The following is an 18,873-nucleotide window of genomic DNA, read 5'->3' on the forward strand; positions in this document are numbered from 1 at the left end:
TAAAAAATAAAAAAATTATATGTAAATGATAGAAAAATTTCAAATAATATTTTGCAATATTTTGCTACTTATAAATAAAATATTCAGGCCAAAAATGAATATTTCTTTAATTCGAGAAACATATGTAGTAACTTAATTTGGGCTAAAACCTTCAGAAAATAAACATTGGATAAGAGATTAAACCTCAGGGACCCTAACAGATTATAGACCAAGACCACAATACCTCTTAAAAAAATCAGAAAACTAAAACAGGTGGAAATGAGCCCTCAAAGAACAAATATATTATATTCTTAAAAACAAATGAAGCAATAAAACATGAATCTCTATAGAATTACAAAATCTGAAACATTTTGATGGCTTTTAGCCTTCGTCCAATGCAATCTATCACAAGTGAGGTCACTGAAAAAACGACCTTTGACCTAACCATAGTGATCAATCACCTCTCTCGAGATATTGATGGTTTTAAGGGAGTTTTCGTTTTGAGTTTTTTTCAGGTTTAAACCAGTTGATTAAGAAATGGATAAACCCGGATGAAGGAAGAAAGGACGATAAATATTCAGAAGAATAGTTCGAGTTGGGGGGATATAAAGCTATTGTAAATATAACATAACTTTTGCAGTATATAAAAGATTTAAAACGCTAAATGATAAATGAAAGTAATAGCACAGAGATGACACCAAACGATGAATATTCGCTCCATTAAATGAAATATAAACATTTAGATAATATTTATAATGAATAATTAATAGAAGCATGACACAATGCAGTTATGATTCCTGATAATGACAAATAAGAAAAGTGGACCAAATCACACAAAATCATGATACCTAATTGAAGTTACTGAATATTAGTAATAAAAAAAATTAACATAATCAATCGTGAAATGTAAGAGCAGGTTGGAGACCATCAAATGACAATTCGTGCTATGACGTTATAATCATTAAGGAGTTTTAATCACTATTACTTTTAATAATAAATAATACACTACGATATCACATCCATCATGATGGTGAATAAATTGCAAAGATGAAAAATGATGAAGAGTTAAGAGTAGTTAGGAGACATTAACATGACAATTCATGCTAAATGATTATCAACCATGACGTTGTGATCATTTAAGAGTTGGGATCACTATTACGCTCAATAATGGATAATACACAACAATATTGCATTGATCATGGCGATGAATTATTCGCAAAAAAAAAAAAAATAAATAAATAAATTATGAGGATTTCATAAAGCAAATTTGTCCTTCATTCTTCTGGTTCTGATGATGAATAATTCGCAGAAGGAAACTGATGAGTATTCTAAAAACAAAATCGGTGTCATTGAGTCTGGTTGATGTAACACCAAGGTAATTACGATCAATCAATCAATCTTGACCAGATAATTAGATATTACCTATATGGATAGATATGAAACAAGTGAGCAGATAACTCACAATGTACAGCAAGTATATCAGTAAGGTCTCCTCACTGGGGGATTGTTAAAACTTTGCCAAATCTTCCGTATTTGGAAAAATCTCCCAGAGAGTGGCATTTATTCATTTTCTTCTCATAAACAAAATAAAAACTATGACTTTTTTTCAAATTAGAGAATACAAAAATTCAGACCAGTATTCATATGAAACTCAAGTGAACTATCTTAAATGCATTATTTGGAAACAGTAAATTAGTTTTATAAAGAAATCAAAAGTTTTTCTTGTAAAAGAAATAATGTAAAATGTCAAACATTTATATGTATGTGACGACAGACAGACACTTTTGTTTCACTAATGCTGCCGGGAACTGAATTGCGCGAAAATTTTTAATTTAACAAGAATTATATACAAATAGAAGTCATGATGAAATTCCTGAAAATTAATTATATCTCCAATGGATGAGAATAAATTGTATCTTATGTGTAACGCAACGGTAAACATAGTTTGAATAGCATTTACCTATGGAGATATGACATTAGAGCTTGGCTGTCATGGCTTAGTGTATAAATATGAGAGAGAGAGAGAGAGAGAGAGAGAGAGAGAGAGAGAGAGAATCAGTTACTGTATCCGATACTGTAGATCTTGCCTGAGAGAGAGAGAGAGAGAGAGAGAGAGAGAGAGAGAATCAGATACTGTATCATATACTGTATATAATGCCTGAGAGAGAGAGAGAGAGAGAGAGAGAGAGAGTCAGCTACTGTATCAGATTATATCTTTCCTAAAAGAGAGAGAGAGAGAGAGAGAGAGAGAGAGAGAGAGAGAGAGAGAATCAGCTACTGTATCAGATACTGTACTTATTGCCAGAGAGAGAGAGAGAGAGAGAGAGAGAGAGAGAGAGAGAGACTTATTGCCTTACCTTATTGCCTTATTTTATGTTTGGGTTCCCCCAGGTCCCTCAGTGTGAGGCACCTCTTATATCCACCAGAGAGTTGCTAATGCATCTTCCGGTGTATTTTACATCTTCCAGTCTTGGATGGTCTAGGATGCATCTTAGGTATTTATCGAGCTTATTCTTAAATACATCTACGCTCACTCCTGATATGTTTCTTAGATGAGCTGGCAGCACATTAAATAGTCGCTGCATTATCGATGCTGGTGCGTAGTGGATTAATGTCCTGTGCGCCTTCGTAAGTTTACATGGTATATTTTTGGGCACTATTAATGTAGCTTGGCTTGCTCTTACTGATATTTTTAGCTCCATGATGTATTCAGTAATTCCTTCTATTTGCTTCCATGCTTCTATAATCATGTAGCGTTCTCTTCTCCTTTCTAGACTGTATAGTTTTAAAAATTGCAGTAAATCTCAGTAGTCAAGGTCCTTAACTTCTTCTATTCTAGCAGTATAGGACCTTTGTACACTCTCTATTTGCGCAATATCCTTTTGGTAGTGTTTTGTACCATATCACATTGCAGTACTCGAGTGTACTACGTACATAAGTTTTGTAAAACATAATCATGTGTTCAGCTTTTCTTGTTTTAAAAGTGTCTGAATAACATTCCCATTTTTGTTTTACATTTAGCCAACAGTATTGCTATTTGGTCGATGCATAACATATTCCTATTAAACATTACACCAAGGTCTTTAATTGCTTCCTTGTTTGTGATTGCTTCGTTATTAGGTCCCTTGTATGCAAACACCATTCCTTCTCTGTTTCCATAATTTATTGATTCGAATTTATCAGAGTAAAATACCATCCTATTTATCTCCGCCTAATCATATATTTTGTTTAGATCTCTTTGTAGTGAGTTCCTATCTTTATCACAAGTAATTTCTCTACTTATTCTTGTGTCATCGGCGAAACTTCTCACCACAGAATTTTCAATATCACAATCTATGTCTGAGATCATAATAACAAACAGCAGTGTAGCTAATAGCGTACCTTTTGGCATACCAGATATTACCTGAGCTCCATATGATTTCTCGTCATTTGCAACCACTATCTGTTTTCTGTTTTGCAGGAATTCTTTTACCATTTTCCTATCTTTCCCACAATATTATGCTTTCTCTTTTTTTTCTCTAATATATTATGGTCTACCTTGTCAAAGGCTTTTGCAAAATCTAGATAGATCACATCTGTGTGTTTTTCATTTACTATTTTTTTGTATATGTTTTCATAGTGTGCTATCAGTTGCGTCTGTGTACTTTTTCTAGGCACAAAACCGCGTTGACCTATATTAAACATATTATTTTTAACCAAATGATTCATTATTTCCTTTTTTTATTACCCTCTCATACACTTTCATAATATGTGATGTTAGACTAACAGGTCTATAATTGCTTTCCTCTAGTCTTGATCCACTTTTGAAGATAGGGGTTATATAAGGTAATTTATGTTTAACATATATCTCGCTCATATCTACACTTTGTCTTAGCAGTATTGCAAGCGGCTTCGCAATAGTGTTTTCAGATTTTTTTAACAAAATCGCTGGAACTCCACCTGGTCCGGCTGTCGATCCATTGTTAATTTCGTTTATAGCCTTGACAATATCTGCTTCACTAATAGCTATATCCGTTAGATATTCAACATTTTCTTCTCTCATTTCTGTTTCATTATTCTCATTCGCAATTCTTGGCTTGAACTCACTCTTATATTTTTCTGCTAATAAGTTGCATATTTCCTTTTTTTCATTCGTTAGCCGTCCTTCAATTCTTAAAGGGCCTATTTCTAATCTCCCTTTATTCATCTTTTTTGCATAGGAGTAAAGTACTTTGGGTCTTTTTTTCATATTTTGAAGTGTCCTTTCTTTTAAGTCCCTATTTTCATTTTCTTTCGACTGTATAATCTTTTTCCACACATTTTTTTCTTTTGCAAGATTTTTCTTCCACTTTCTAACTTTCTGAAATAAGATCCTTCTGTCTCTTGGTATGCATGTCTTTTGTTTATTGTTTTTTTTTCGGTACATATTTTTCAACAATTTTCTCCAGTATTTTGTACAGTATATCCGTATTTATCTGTATATTATCACTTAAAAATACATTTTTCCATTCTATATTCAGTTCTTCATTTATTTCTGACCATTTTATATTCTTACTATAAAAATTATATTTTCCATATCCTTCCCAAAGTTTTGTGCTTTTATATATCTGCGATCACTTACTTTGGAATGGACTATCAATTCTATGACATTGTGGTCTGAAATTCCTGTGTTATACACTATTATTTCTTCTACATAATTCAAATCATTCACACATACTAGATGTAGGACATTTTCCTTTCTTGTTGGATTGTGGTTTATTTGTTGCATATTATGTTCTAATAGCATATCTTGAAGATTTTCAAATCGCCTCTTATCTTCTGCGCTACTATTACTCTCTTTTTTATATGTATACATACAACTACTTTCTTCTATCCGTTCTTTCCAATCCACGAAAGGAAAGTTAAAATCTCCGGATAGGAGTATATTCCAGTCTATATGGTTTCTACATATATCATCTATTTTTTCTATGATTATGTCAAACTTCTTAGTATTTGGGGGTCTGTAAACTGCAATATTAATTAGTTTTTCAAATTCTACCACAATCAATTCACATTGTGTTGCTGTATTTTTCACACACTTTTCCTTGATTTATGTCTCTTCCATATATTGCGGTTCCACCTTGATTCCTATTTTTTCTGCCTGATCTATAAGTTTAGAAACCCTTTAACTGGTCCATCACTGCCAGTCTCGTTGGGAATACCATGTTTCACTTATATTTAATATATCTATTTTTTTTCAATTTGGGGTTAGTTCTTCTAAGAAACTCTATTTTCCTTTCAGTGTTACTAATGACTAAACCTTGTGCATTCATCACTATTATGGTTTTGTGTTTCATCCCCATTATTTAATATTGGTATTAGATACTATCTGAGAGAGAGAGAGGAGAGAGAGAGAGAGAGAGGAGAGAGAGAGAGAGAGAAATCAGTTTACTGTATCCGATACTGTAAATCTTTCCTGAGAGAGAGAGAGAGAAAGAGAGAGAGAGGAGAGAGGAGAGGAGAGGAGAGAGAGAGAGAGAGAGAGAGAGTCAGGTACTGTATCAGATACTGTATATCTTTCATGAGAGAGAGAGAGAGAGAGAGAGAGGAGAGAGAGGAGAGAGAGAGAGAGAGAGGAGGTGAGAGAGAGAGATTATTTACATAAATAATAGTGAGGATAAATTCCATCAAAATATAATATTAAAATTGCACAGCAAACCCATGATCACATAAACAGTACCATCCAAAGAACGAACCTAAAAATCACTAACGCATTTTCCGTAAATATTGCGTATACGCAGAGACCCAGCGATGCACAAACCCAAATTTCCATTTTGCAAACTTGATTTCCACCTGTTTACTCTTCTCTCTCATTCGTGCCTCCGGTCTAAAAAACGAAACGTCCCAATTCTAGCCCGGTGCTAAATCGCTCTGAACACAGCATCGATTGCAGCGTGCAAGATGTTGCAGCCATTATTTTTGTTGCCTTTGTACCAACCGTGTGTCGCACGATCGTACATAGTTCATTTTGTGCTTGTATCTTCGCTCTCCCCTCGCACTAAAACAAACCTGAAAATTCATGTCTGCTTTTCTCCTCTGTAACAGTGTCAATTTTTGAACATGAAAATTCTTGTTGCTTTGAGATTTTGCATATATAGGAGAGTGTTCTTTGATAAACTAACTCAGTTGCTTTCACACTGCCTTTGAGTTCACAACCTTCCTTCGACTCGTCACATTGGTGACCCCGGAAGTCGACTCGCTCCCACCGCCTTCCACCCCCACCCCCTCGCCCCTCCATCGTTGGTACTATGACGGACTCTACGGAAGTTGGCGCTGCGGCTGCTCCATTGAATCTTTCACCGTTCGCCACCGGAGGGGCGTTTGCTTGGTTTCAGCGCGCAGAAGTCCAACTTCACACCAAGGGCATGACTCGCTCAACCACCAAAGCAGATTATGTTCTCGCGGCGATACCCAAGGACACCTTCCCGGAAATATCCGACTGGCTTTGTGAACAAGGAGACACCCCAATAGCGTATGACGGCCTCAAAACATACCTTCTGCAGCAGTACTCGCCGTCGCCAGCTGCCCGTGTAGCAAAGCTTTTTCAGCTCTCGCAACAACCGTTGGGGGACCAAAGGGCTTCGCTTGCCCTCAGGGAAATGACCAGTATCACTCGCCTTAAACCTGCCTCAGACGGCTCTCCTCGTGAGGTGAACCTACTTCGTGCCCTTTGGATACGCCGTTTACCCGGACCTATACGCGCTGACATACCCGATGTCGATAGTTTACCCATAAAGGACTTGATGACCAAAGCCAACGCCCTTATGGACAGCCATTTCAAGACCTCCATCAACGCCTCCACCCCTGACGAAGAGGATGCCTATTCAACGTCAACTGAAGCGGACATGAATGCCGTAGGACATACATGCCTACCCAGTGATGTGCCGAAGCAGCGACAAAGCCGCCCACCACCCACCAATCGCTCGCGCCCCATCGAACGACTTCTACAGCCACTTACTACCTCCCATCCGCCGCAGTTTTGCTACTACCACTTCAGATTCGGGTCAACTGCGAAGAAATGTGCCGAGGATTGTCAGTGGCCAGAAAACGTGTAAGTAGGCCTTCGCTCGTGGCGGTGGCCTCCCGTGTTTCTAATCTTTTCTTTTTACATGATGCAGGAACGGGCGTGCAATTTTTGGTGGACACGGGTGCTTGTCGTTCTCTTTTGCCAAGGGAACTCTTCAAGGCACGACGTAGTCTGTCTACATCTCCCGACGTCCCCTTGGTAGCTGCCAAAGGATCTGCGATACCCACCTACAGTTACGAGAACCTCACATTATCGTTCGGAAACTGTAAATTCGATTGGAAGTTTCTTGTTGCTGACGTCACATTGCCAATCCTCGGTGCGGATTTCCTCTCTCATTTCCACCTTCTGGTCAATGTCGCCCACTAACGATTGGTCAACGCAGACTCGTACTTGTCGACACCCGTCCCCTCTAACCTCGCTCTCCACATTAGTGCACCCTCAGATGCCTACGCCCACCTTCTCACGTCGTACCCGGAAGTTTTCCGTCCAGAACTTCGCCAAACGCCCACGGTTCCGTCCAAGCAGGGTATTTATCACCATATCAAGACGACGGGACCCCAGTCTTCGCAAAATTCAGACGTATGGCTCCGGTATGATTGGCAGCCGCCAAACTGACGTTCGCCGAAATGGAGGAAATGGGCCTTTGCCATCGTTCTGAAGAAAGACGGCTCCCTCCGTCCGTGCGGGGATTACAGGCGCCTGAACATGCAAACAGAACCGGATCACTACCCCCTCCCAAACATTGCCGACGTGACCTCCTACCTGCACAAAGCAAAGGTTTTCTCTACGCTCGACCTCCTGAAGGGGTATTATCAGGTGCCTATGAACCCAGAAGACATCCCAAGACTGCCATCATCACTCCGTTTGGTACATACACCTTCAATTACTCCTGTTTTGGCCTTCGTAATGCTGGGGCCACGTTTCAACGTCTCATGGATGGCATCTTAGGGGACCTCCCTTTCTGTGTATGTTATGTGGTCGACATACTTGTGTTCTCCTCCTCAAAAGAGGAACACCTCCGTCACCTGCGCATCGTGCTCGACCGCCTGCAACAAAATGGCCTTGTAGTCCGGTACGACAAGTGTACCTTTGGCGCCAACGAAGTTTCGTTTTTAGGGCACCGCATCACTCCTGAAGGAGTCCACCCCCTCCTTGAGAAGATAGTAGACGTTCAGAACTTCCCCGTGCCCCCGACCGTCAAAGCTCTGCAGGAATTCTTGGGCATGATCAACTATTATCATCGTTTTCTGCCAGCCATGGCAGCCACTCTTGCTCCCCTCTACGCCTCCCTCAAGGGCAAGCCAAAGGACATGAAGTGAGGTCCCCTTCAAGATGCAGACTTCTGCAATGCAAATAAGGCTCTATCAACTGCTGCGGCTCTCACTTTTCCTATCCCACTTGTCCCACTCCTTCTCTCCACCGATGCCAGCGACGTCGCTATTTGTGCAGTACTCGAGCAGGTGGTCAACGGCTCACCCCGCCCATTGGCCTTCTTCAGCAGAAAACTGTCCAAGGCAGAATCGGGTTATTCTATCTTCGATCGAGAATTGCTGGCAGTGCACTTGGTTGTTCGTCACTTTCGCCATTTCTTAGAAGGTACGCCCTTCGTCATTCGCACAGACCATATGCCTCTGGTGCACGCCTTTACTCGACAGTCTGATTCTTGGTCTGCCCGGCAACGCCGACATCTCTCCGCCGTAGCTGAATACAACTGAACCCTTCAATACGTCACTGGGAAAATGAATCCCGTTGCCTATGCCCTGTCAAGAAACATGTTGGCTGCTGTTCAACTGGGATTGGATTACAACACCCTGGCTGAAGCCCAACGACAGGATCCAGAGTATCAAGCATGTTGTACATCCTGCACGTCCCTCCGTTGGGAAGATTTTACCCTCGAAGACTCTAACACCACCCTCCTCTGTGACGTCAGTACTGGTAGACCGCGACCTTGGATTCCTGCTCCCATGCGACGGCAGGTGTTTGATTTCATTTACGGCCTTTCACATCCCTCGTGCCGTTCTACTGCACAGCTGCTGAAGGCAAAGTTCATTTGGCACGGCATTTCTAAGGATGCTAAGGATTGGGCCCGTGCCTGTACTTCTTGCCAAATTTCCAAAATACATCGACACACGGATTCCGGAGTGGGCCCCTTTCCTCAACCTCAGTGTCGTTTCGCACACATTCATGTTGACGTTGTAGGCCCCCTACCCTAATCACAAGGACATCATTACCTGTTTACCGTCATCGACCGCTCCGCTCATTGGCCTGAAGCCATTCCCATGGAAGCTGCAACGTCCGCCTCATGTACATCTGCCTTACTCTCTGGATGGATTGCTAGATTTGGTATCCCTGAGCATATTACTTCCGACAGGGGAACCACTTTCACCTCTCAATTGTGGACATCATTAGCGAATCTCCTGGGCATCACCCTACATCAGACAATGGCCTACAACCCAGCTGCCAATGGAATGGTTGAACGTTTTCATCGCACCCTTAAAGCAGCTTTGATGTCCTGCTGCAAGGATTCCAACTGGTTTACTCAGCTTCCCTGGGTCCTCCTGGGACTAAGGACCACTTCTAAAGACGCCCTCGACGTCTCGGCAGCTGAAATGGTGTATGGAGACCTGTTGGTCGTCCCTGCCGAATTTTTTCCTTCTACAACCTCCGACGACGACCTCCAGCGCATACGTCACGTCGTGGGAAAATTTACTCCATGCCGCCAGACTTACAAGCCCCCAACGAAGCATCACATACCAACAGACTTGCACTCTGCAACGCACGTCTTCCTGCGCAACGACACTAGCAAGCCACCGCTAACGCCCCCTTACACGGGCCCTTTCCTTGTGATCCGACGCAGTCCGAAAGCATTCCTACTAAACATTCATGGCAAAGAGGACTGGGTCTCCATTGATCGTCTAAAACCTGCTTATCTTCTGCCAGATGACCCACCTACAGTTCGCCTCTCTAGATCAGAGCGCCCTATTTAACATGTACAGTATGTCATTTTTAGAGGGGGAGCCATGTACCAACCGTGTGTCACACGATCGTACATAGTTCATTTTGTGCTTGTATCTTCGCTATCCCCTCGCACTAAAATGAACCTGAAATTTCATGTCTCCTTTTCTCCTCTGTAACAGTGTCAATATTTGAACATGAAAATTCTTGTTGCTTTGAGATTTTGTATATAAAGGAGAGTGTTCTTTAATAAACTAACTCAGTTGCTTTCACGCTGCCTTTGAGTTCACAACCTTCCCTCGGCTCGTCACACTTATTTTTAGCTTCTCCAGAAAGTTTTTCCCGTTCATGAATAAACAGTGAATTTTAAATAGTTTTTTTTGCGTTTTTCGGTGGGAGTTTGTACAGTTCAATGGTGTGTGTTAGTATGATCAGGGCCAGGAGAAGTATGGGAAGAGAGACGGGGTGGGGAGTAGTGGAAAGTGTGGAGGAGGGTTAAGTGAAGGAGGTGTAAGTGGGGAGGAGGGAAATAGTGGGGAGGAAGGGACATGTAAGGAGGGGGCAAGTGGAAAGGAGCGGTAAGTGTAGGGAGATGTCAAGGGGGAAGGAGGGGTAAGTTGTCATGAGGGGACAAGTAGGGATGAGGGGGGCAAGTTGGGAAATAGGGGCAAGTGGGCAAGTGGGGATAAGTGGGGAGTAGGGGAGGAGGGAAGGGGGACAAGTGGGGAGTAGGGGAGGAGAGGAGGGGGACAAGTAGGGAGTAGGGGAGGAGAGGAGGGGAACAAGTGGGGAGTAGGGGAGGAGAGAAGGGGGACAAGTGGGGAGTAGGGGAGGAGAGGAGGGGGACAGTTGGGGATGATGGGGGCAAGTGGGGAGGAAGGGGACAAGTGGGGAAGTGAGGGCAAGATGGGAGTTGGTGAGGGGAGGAGGGGAACATATGGAGAAGAAGGAGGAGTGGGCAAGTGGGGATTATGGGAAGGAGAGGGGAAGAGGGGGACAAGTGGGGATGATGGGGGCCAATGGGGAAGTGGGGGTAAGAGGGGAGTAGGGAAGGTGAGGAGAGGGGAAAGACAGAAGGAGGGGGCAAAAGTAGAGTAGGGGAGAGGAGGAGGGAGACAAGTGGATTGGAGGGTGCAAGTTGGGAAGTGGGGGCAAGGGGTTAGTAGGGGAGGGGAGGAGGGGGACAAGTGGGGAAGGGGGGTGCCAAATGGGGAGGAGAGTGCAAGAGAGGAGTAGGGGAGGGGAGTAGGGGGCAAGTGGGGAAGTGGGTGGTTGTAAGTGGGGAGTAGGTGAGGGGAAGAGGGAGAAAAGGGTGAGGAGGGGGGATGGGGGCAGGACAGTGGGGAGTAGAAGAGGGAATGGGGGGTCAAGTGAGGAGTAGGGGAGGGGAAGAGATAGACAAATGAAAGGAGGGGGTAAGTGGGGGAAAGTGGCGAGTAGGAGAGGTGATGAGGGGACAAGTGGGGAGTAGGGGAGGGGAAGAGGGAGACAAGTGGAGAGGAGGAGGATGTCGGGGAGGCAAGTGGCGAAGTGGTGGCAAGAGGGGAGTAGGGGAGGGGAGGAAGGGGACAAGTGGAGAGGAGGGATGCAAGTGGGGAGGTGAGGCAAGAGGGGAGGAGGGGGACAAGTGGGGAAGACGGGGCAAGTAGGGAAGTGGTGGGGGCAAATGGTGAGTAGGGGAAGGGAGGAGTAGGACAAGTGAGGATGATGGGGACAAGTCGGAAAGGGGGGGGGAGGTGGGGGTTAAGTGGGGAGTAGGGAAAGAGAGCAGAGGGACAAGTGTGGAGGAGGGGAAAGTGAGGAGTACTGTAGATATCAGGGGGCCAAATGCGGAAGTCAGGGACAAGTGAAGAGTAGGGGAGGGGAGGAGGGGGACAAGTGAGGAGCAGGGGAGGGGAGGAGGGGACAAGTGGGGATGATTTCGGCAAGTGGGGAGGAGGGGAGAAAGTGGGGAGGGGGAGAGTGGGATTGCAGGGGAGGGCGGGGGGGGGGGCAAGTGGAGAAGGGGGCAAGTGAAGGGGGGGAGGCAATTGGGGAGTAGGGGAGGGACTGATGGGGACAAGTACGGAGAAGGAGGAAAGTGGAGAGTTTGGGGTCAAATGGGGAGGAGGGGGCCAAGTGGGGAGTAAGGGAGGGGAAGAAGGGGACAAGTGTCGGATGATGAGGGCCAGTGTGGAGGAGGGGGCCAAATGGGGAGTAGGGGAAGGGAGGAGGAGGACAAGTGGGGATGATGGGGGGAGAGTGGGGAGGAGGGGGGAGCGTGGGATTGTGGGGGAGGAGGGGAGAGTATGGGATTGTGGGGAGAGGAGGGGAGAAATTGGGGAGAGGGAGTGTGGGATTGTGGGGTCTAGTGGGGAGGGGGAGTGTGGAATTGTGGGGGGAGTAGACATCGTAAGGGGTCTGGGGAATCGAAGCAAAGAGAAAACAAACGTCGAGTTGGACCAACAGATCAATATAAATGTAAACAACTGGTCTAAGAAGGAAAGCTGTAAGACCTATCGGAAGGAGGATTTAGAGCACGAGTACTGTAGGCCTACAGATCAGGTCAAGTTATGTCAAGATACTTGATGCTTAAATACCAGATCTTATTCTGTATAACTTTAATTACAATACCTCTATTCCCTTTTTTGGGCTTTGGTGAAGAAAACTAAAATGGAAAGAGATAAAGTAGTATTGAAAATTTTCAAATAATTTTAAGATCTATTTTAAGATCTGATTTACACAGTGATAATTCTAAGTGTCAAGCAAACATATATGCAGTGATTTTACTTGTAAAAATATATCAAGTAATTATTTTTTCTTCAACTGACAACTTTATCTAATAAAGTATGTTATGAGAAAAGGCAGAAATAATTAATAATATCTATTATTGCTTGCTGTTGGATCATAATAAACAATGAATAAACCATAAATAATAATAATGATAATAATAATAATAATAGTAATAATAATAATAATAATAATAATTGAGAGATGAAAAAGAGGATCTGCATCATTTACCACAATTGGAAAAATAACAAAATAAATAACAACAAACTGAAAATGAATTAAAATAAAAACTAGGAAAACGTTCCTTGATCTCAAAAAATAGAACAAAAAAGTAAAAACAGAAAGTTAGAAGTACAATAATTTTCAAACTGTAACCTAAAGAAGTTTTTACAAAGGGCAATACCGAGAAACCGGAAATTGAATTGGAATTTGGAAGTGAACTGAATCCGGTGGAGGTCAAGACGGGTCGGTGTGAAAGGTCACGAGAATTTATCTAAAGGTAAAGGCAGAGAGGGTGATGTGACATTATTATTATTAGTATTATTAATTTGATTATTATTATTATAATTATTATTATTATTATTATTATTATTTTCATTATTATTATTATTATTATTATTATTATTATTATTATTATTATTATTATTATTGAAGTAGTAGTAGTAGTAGTAGTAGTAGTAGTAGTAGTAAAATATTTTTATGCAATTTTCTATTTCGCTAAAGATAAATATGAAAAAACGAAACGAGCACTGATGAAACTATATTATACTTTTCCAATGTTAATCCTACTTTATTACTTAAATAGATAATTTTTTTCCTCTTTTCCATGATTTTAATCTGTCGCTTTTTTATCTAGTTAGTGATAAAGAACCATTCCTTTTTTCACATCCGTTTAGACTCCCATATCCTTTTAATTGTCTTTTTTTCTCTTTAGTTCTCTTTAATAATTAAGGGTGTAAATATTCCTACACTTTTGTATAATTATATCATAAAAATATTCAAAGAAAAGTCATATTCAGAATAATTGTAAAATAAAAAATTTCCAAATACTGTATAAAGCACATTCAAAAACAATATCCATAATTATTTCTATTGTGTTAGGCTACACTAAATCTAGGTTAAGTACCTATAGAAAATTTGATTTCTCCAGCTGTCCTCCTATAACAGTTCTTGTAAATCGTGTTTGTGGAAACTACACTCCACACAATAAAAAAAAAATCAAACTCTTCGAAAAAAATTAATTTTCCCTACTCAATTCACAAAATATAAGATTATTCGTGAGAGTGAATTACCTTTAAAACTTAATTAATGCTCTTAACAATATAGTTTCCAAATTGCGGCATTGAGCAATTGCACATACCGTTGATAATAGAAACTTTATTAGAAAAAAAAAACATATTTCATCTTTGGTTAATGAAAATGTGCTTTTTTAGTAAAATACTTTAAATTTGACGGTATAGAAAAACTAGCATTTTTGTTCCTTAGAAATAAAAATCTGAAAAAAAATATCCAGGTTGATGTGAATATTTCTAAATTAATGAAAATGTGGTAACTAAATTGGTGCTAGTAAACTCCATTCCAAACATAAATATTATATAAGAGAATAAACCTTTGGGACACTTACAGATAAGACTCCCCCCCCCTCAAAAAATGAAAAGAAAAAAAGACAAGATATTTAAAACGAGTCGAAATGTGCCACCAAAGAACAAAACTATTGCCTTTTCAAAAACAAATCTCACGACAAGACATATATATTAATAGATTAACAAAATCTACAGCATTTAAGGGATCTAGATATTTGTTAAAAGGACACTAAATAATACACTGGATGGCTTTTATCCCTCAGCCAATGCAATCTATCACAAGTGAGGTCACTGAAAAAACGACCTTTGACCTAGCCATAGTGATCAATGACCTCTCTCAAGATATTGAGGATTTTAAAGGAGTTTTTTTTTTTTTAGTTTTATTCAGATCTGAACCAGACGATTAAGAAATGGGAAACCCGGATGAAGGAAGAAAGGGCGATAAATATTCGGAGGAATAGTTCGAGTTGGGAGTTGTTGAAAAAAAAAGTGAAACTTTTTTTTTCACTTTGTTCTTTTTAACTTTTAACCTTTGAGTGTAGTATCCACCCTTTATGGTCCTTGATTTTCTACTTTGCTTGTTTCAAAATTCTAAGTTTCTTTTTTGTTTTTGGGAAAAGTTTAAATTTTTTATAATGGCTAATTTATGTTCTTGCTTTGGAGACACGTTCAGTTTCAGTATGTTATGTTTTAAATTTGTGAAAGCATCAATAGTTTGCAACTATAAAATTCCTCCTTTAAAATGATAATTTAATACTAGAGTTTTGAGACTGAACGAAAACCTTTACTTCACCTCAAAAGTTTACTTCTAGTCCCAGCGTTTGAAGACGGCAGTGCATTTTCACTCAGCAGCTGAGAAGGGTGTGTTAACTCTTCACTAATATTTTTCACCAATCCAGCGTTAATTTTAATATGGAGCATTAAGTGACTAGTGTGATCGTTGGTCGAGGATGATCCTGCTTGGAAGTGCGAGCGCTTGGAGTACTTCTTGAGGCTACTATACCATGGAGTTGCATCGAATTTTTAATTAACAACGACAGCTGCAATTGACCTAGAGAGGCTTGCTTAGAGTGGAGGTAAGTTGCAAACCACATTGATGCTTGTGCCTTGTAATTTTCACTCGAGTTACTCATTCACTTTGAATGAACTGTCTCCTTAACCTGAACCATAAAAAATCATCCAAAGGACCAACCATATTGTTTTCATTTAAAATTTAGAATTTATTGCTGGTTTAACTACTTATATTTGTGAAGTGTCTAGTTTTATTCTGCTCGTTCGAGTTCATATTTGCTTCATGCGTTTATTATATTAACTGGCAGTTAGATAATTTTGTTGATATATTTACGTATATTTGCTCTCTATTAATAGAGCGTATTTATGACATATTTATAGATCCTGAGGACTTTTCTGGTAGTGGGGGTTATTAGTGAGGTCGCATCATCGGTCTTCATATAAGGACGGATACCTCGCTTAAATACCAAGAAGCAATAAGACCATCTACGATCCTGAGCCATTTTCCTTAATACATATTTCAGTGATAGTTCTGTTTATGTAAATAAATATTTGAATTTGCTCTTGATTATAATTTATTGCCATTGATAATTTTTTAAACCTCCAGTATTTTGAAAATGGCGCCCAACGTGGGGCTCGTTAAAGGTCTTTTGCTTCATGGTGTTCTTCCTCGTCAGGTTCAATCTTTCGATCGCGGTCACACATTTTTTTGCTTCGTTAATATTTTACTTGTCTATTATTTTGCTGTGTTGGTCATATTTTTTGTGAATATTTGCGAATTTGCATAGGTTATATTTCCTTCGATAACGCTTTGCTTAATTTCTGAATTTGCTAATGGGTTTATTCCAGTATATATTGCACATTTCTACTTTTAAGTTTTAGCTGAATTTACATGCAATATGGAGAAGTTGAAGGCTTTTAAGATTTCACGTGGTCATTGTCGAACACAGGTGACCAAAAAGTGTGACAGTGTAAGGCTTAAATATGGTACTCTCACTGAGCAAGAAAGGATTAGTTTTGTATTATCCCTTCAAAATTTAAAAACAAAGTTAGATAGTTTGGACTCTCAGATAGTCGATATGCTTTTCAGTGAAAAAAAGGACGAATCTGATATCAAAGAAGAACTCGATTGTTGTGCTATTTATACGGATAATATTTTATCATTAGCTATGCTCGAGAAAGTCACTGCAGAAATTCCCTTGCCTAGTAACCCTTCTAATATTAAATACCCATGTTTGCCTCTTCCTGTATATAATCATTCTGAGGGGGAAAGCATAGAAAAATTTTTTAAGGATTTTGAGAAGGCTATGGAGACAATGAAAGTAGACTCTTATCTTAAATTTATTTATCTCCAAAATCAACTAGGTAAACAGCCGTTAGCTCTTGTGAAGTCTTTATCTTCTACTGAACAGAATTATGAGGAAGCCAAAGCCTTGTTACAAAAAGCCTTTGGTTCTGAATTAGGTCAGAAATTTGAAACTATGCTTGCCCTTTCAGGATTAAAATTAAAGTATGACTCTGACCCATATGCCTTTATTGGTAAGATGAGAAGCATTAAAAACTCGTTTGCTGCACTTTCCATAACCATTGATGATGTCTTGCAATATTTATTTTGGGATGCTATGAATGATGGTCTTAAATTACAATTAACTCAAATTACAAATAAAAACAAACTTTTGCTTAAGGATATTGAGGATAATATTTTTGAGGCCACAGAGCGTTACCTTGGGGTTCAGAAAAGATATCAGGAGAAGAAAGTTAATCGTAAAGTTCAGTCAGATGCTAGATCAACATTAAGTTTCGCTAGTAACGTACAGGTTGACTCTTCCAGTGCAGTGAAATTAAAGGGTTGTATATTGTGTAGGGACGAAAATGGTTCCGAAAATGCTGATCATCCAGTTAACAAGTGTAAGGTTTATGCCTCTCCAAAGGCAAAGGTCGAAAGGCTGCTTAAGTTGAATGCTTGCACTAAATGTGCTAATCCTCATAAAACAAGTTCATGTAGATTCAGGTTTTTGAGAAAATGTAACAAATGTAACGACTGGCATTTTAGTTTTTTGTGTGATAGTAATGTTAAAGTGGCTACTGATAACGTCAATAAAGAAAAGGGCTCTTCCCTTGGAGCAACAAATGGTATGATAAGCATAGATTGCAATAAGGTCCTTTCACATACTGGGGCTTCCATTTTACCCACTTTCTCGGTTGTTTTGTCTAATAATGAGCAAATGCGTTGTCTTAAAGACAGTAGTTCTCAGCTTAATTTTATTGATGCTGAATTTGCAAAGCGAAATAATTTGGAAGTATTGGAGTCAAATTTCAGTGTCACTGTAAGAGGTATTAACTCTCAAAGAAATTTGGTGACTAATGTTGTTCGTGTTAATTTAAATAATAATGTGAACAGTTTTTGTGTGGAAGCAATCTGCCTTCCAGAAATCAATACAAAGCTAATTCTTCCAGGTTTGAGTCGAATTGTTGAAAGATTTATGGAAAAGGGATATAAATTTGCAGATAAATTTTTGGCAAAAAGGGAGGATATGATCTCTGATATTAAGTTCATACTTGGAACTCATTCTATTCATTGTTTACCAGAAATAACGAAATTGTTTGGCTCTGGTGTTCCCTCTGCATATTTGGAAACTTCCCTTGGTATCATGCTTTCTGGAAATGTTAATGAATACCTGAGAAATTTGCAAAGTATTCCTCATAGCAGTAATTCTACAAGGAATCCAAGCGTGTTACTTAGTCATTCTGAGGCTGATTCAGTGACTATTATTGAGCCGGAGAAAGATCATTCCCCTAATACTGAATGTATTTCTGCAGAAGTAAATTATGCTGTACTTGATGATAAAGGTGATCTTGTTCAATCTGAACTAAAAAAGGCTATCGATGCTATTCTCTCTGAACAGTGTTCTCAGATATTGAATTATGATAAAACTTTGTATAATGAATGTTGTGTCGAAAATGATGTGCATTTGATAAATTATGTTTTGAATTCTGTTACACGCAGTGATGATGGGAGACTAGTGCTTCCTATCTTGTGGAACAAGAAAGTGTCTCTTCTTCTCGGTAAAAATCAAACTCTTTCAAAGTTGGTTCTAAAGTCTAATTTTAAGAGATATCACAAAGATGGTAAGTCTCTTGGAATGATAGACGATGTTTTCAGAGAACAAGAGCGTCTAGGTATAATAGAGAGGGTAGATAATTTATCTCAGTTCCTGGAGGAGCACCCTAGTTTTTCCTTTTTGCCACACATGCCCGTATTCAGGTTCGAAAAGGAGAGTAGCAAATGTAGAAATGTTTTTCTGTCTAATATTTGTGAAAATGATCCCTCAAAGCCTTTAACAGTCAGCCACAATCAGGCAATGTTAGCGGGCCCATGCCTTAATAAGAAAGTATCTACTTCTATACTGCAATTGAGATTTGATAGCAATGTCCTGTGCTTTGACTTGAAAAAAGCCTTCTTGCAAATTGTGCTGCCTGAATCTGATCAGCAGAAGCTTTTGTTTTATTGGTACCGAAATGTTGCCAAGA

At 39.9% G+C, this 18,873-nt stretch overlaps 1 protein-coding gene and 1 long non-coding RNA gene across 2 annotated transcripts; one reads left to right on the forward strand and one right to left on the reverse strand.

Moving 5' to 3' along the window:
• Positions 1–10,599: 10,599 nt before the first annotated feature.
• On the reverse strand, positions 10,600–12,369 carry LOC137656432 (uncharacterized). Its single transcript, XM_068390611.1, has one exon. It carries the CDS (start codon positions 12,367–12,369, stop codon positions 10,600–10,602), a length of 1,770 nt encoding a protein of 589 aa, XP_068246712.1.
• A 2,947-nt stretch (positions 12,370–15,316) lies between these two features.
• On the forward strand, positions 15,317–15,904 carry LOC137656132 (uncharacterized). Its single transcript, XR_011046952.1, has 2 exons — positions 15,317–15,407; positions 15,724–15,904. It is a non-coding gene; the product is annotated as an uncharacterized lncRNA (long non-coding RNA).
• The last annotated feature ends 2,969 nt before the right edge of the window (positions 15,905–18,873 follow it).

This window comes from Palaemon carinicauda, chromosome 17 (assembly GCF_036898095.1).
Source record: "Palaemon carinicauda isolate YSFRI2023 chromosome 17, ASM3689809v2, whole genome shotgun sequence".
NCBI classification, from domain to species: domain Eukaryota; kingdom Metazoa; phylum Arthropoda; class Malacostraca; order Decapoda; family Palaemonidae; genus Palaemon; species Palaemon carinicauda.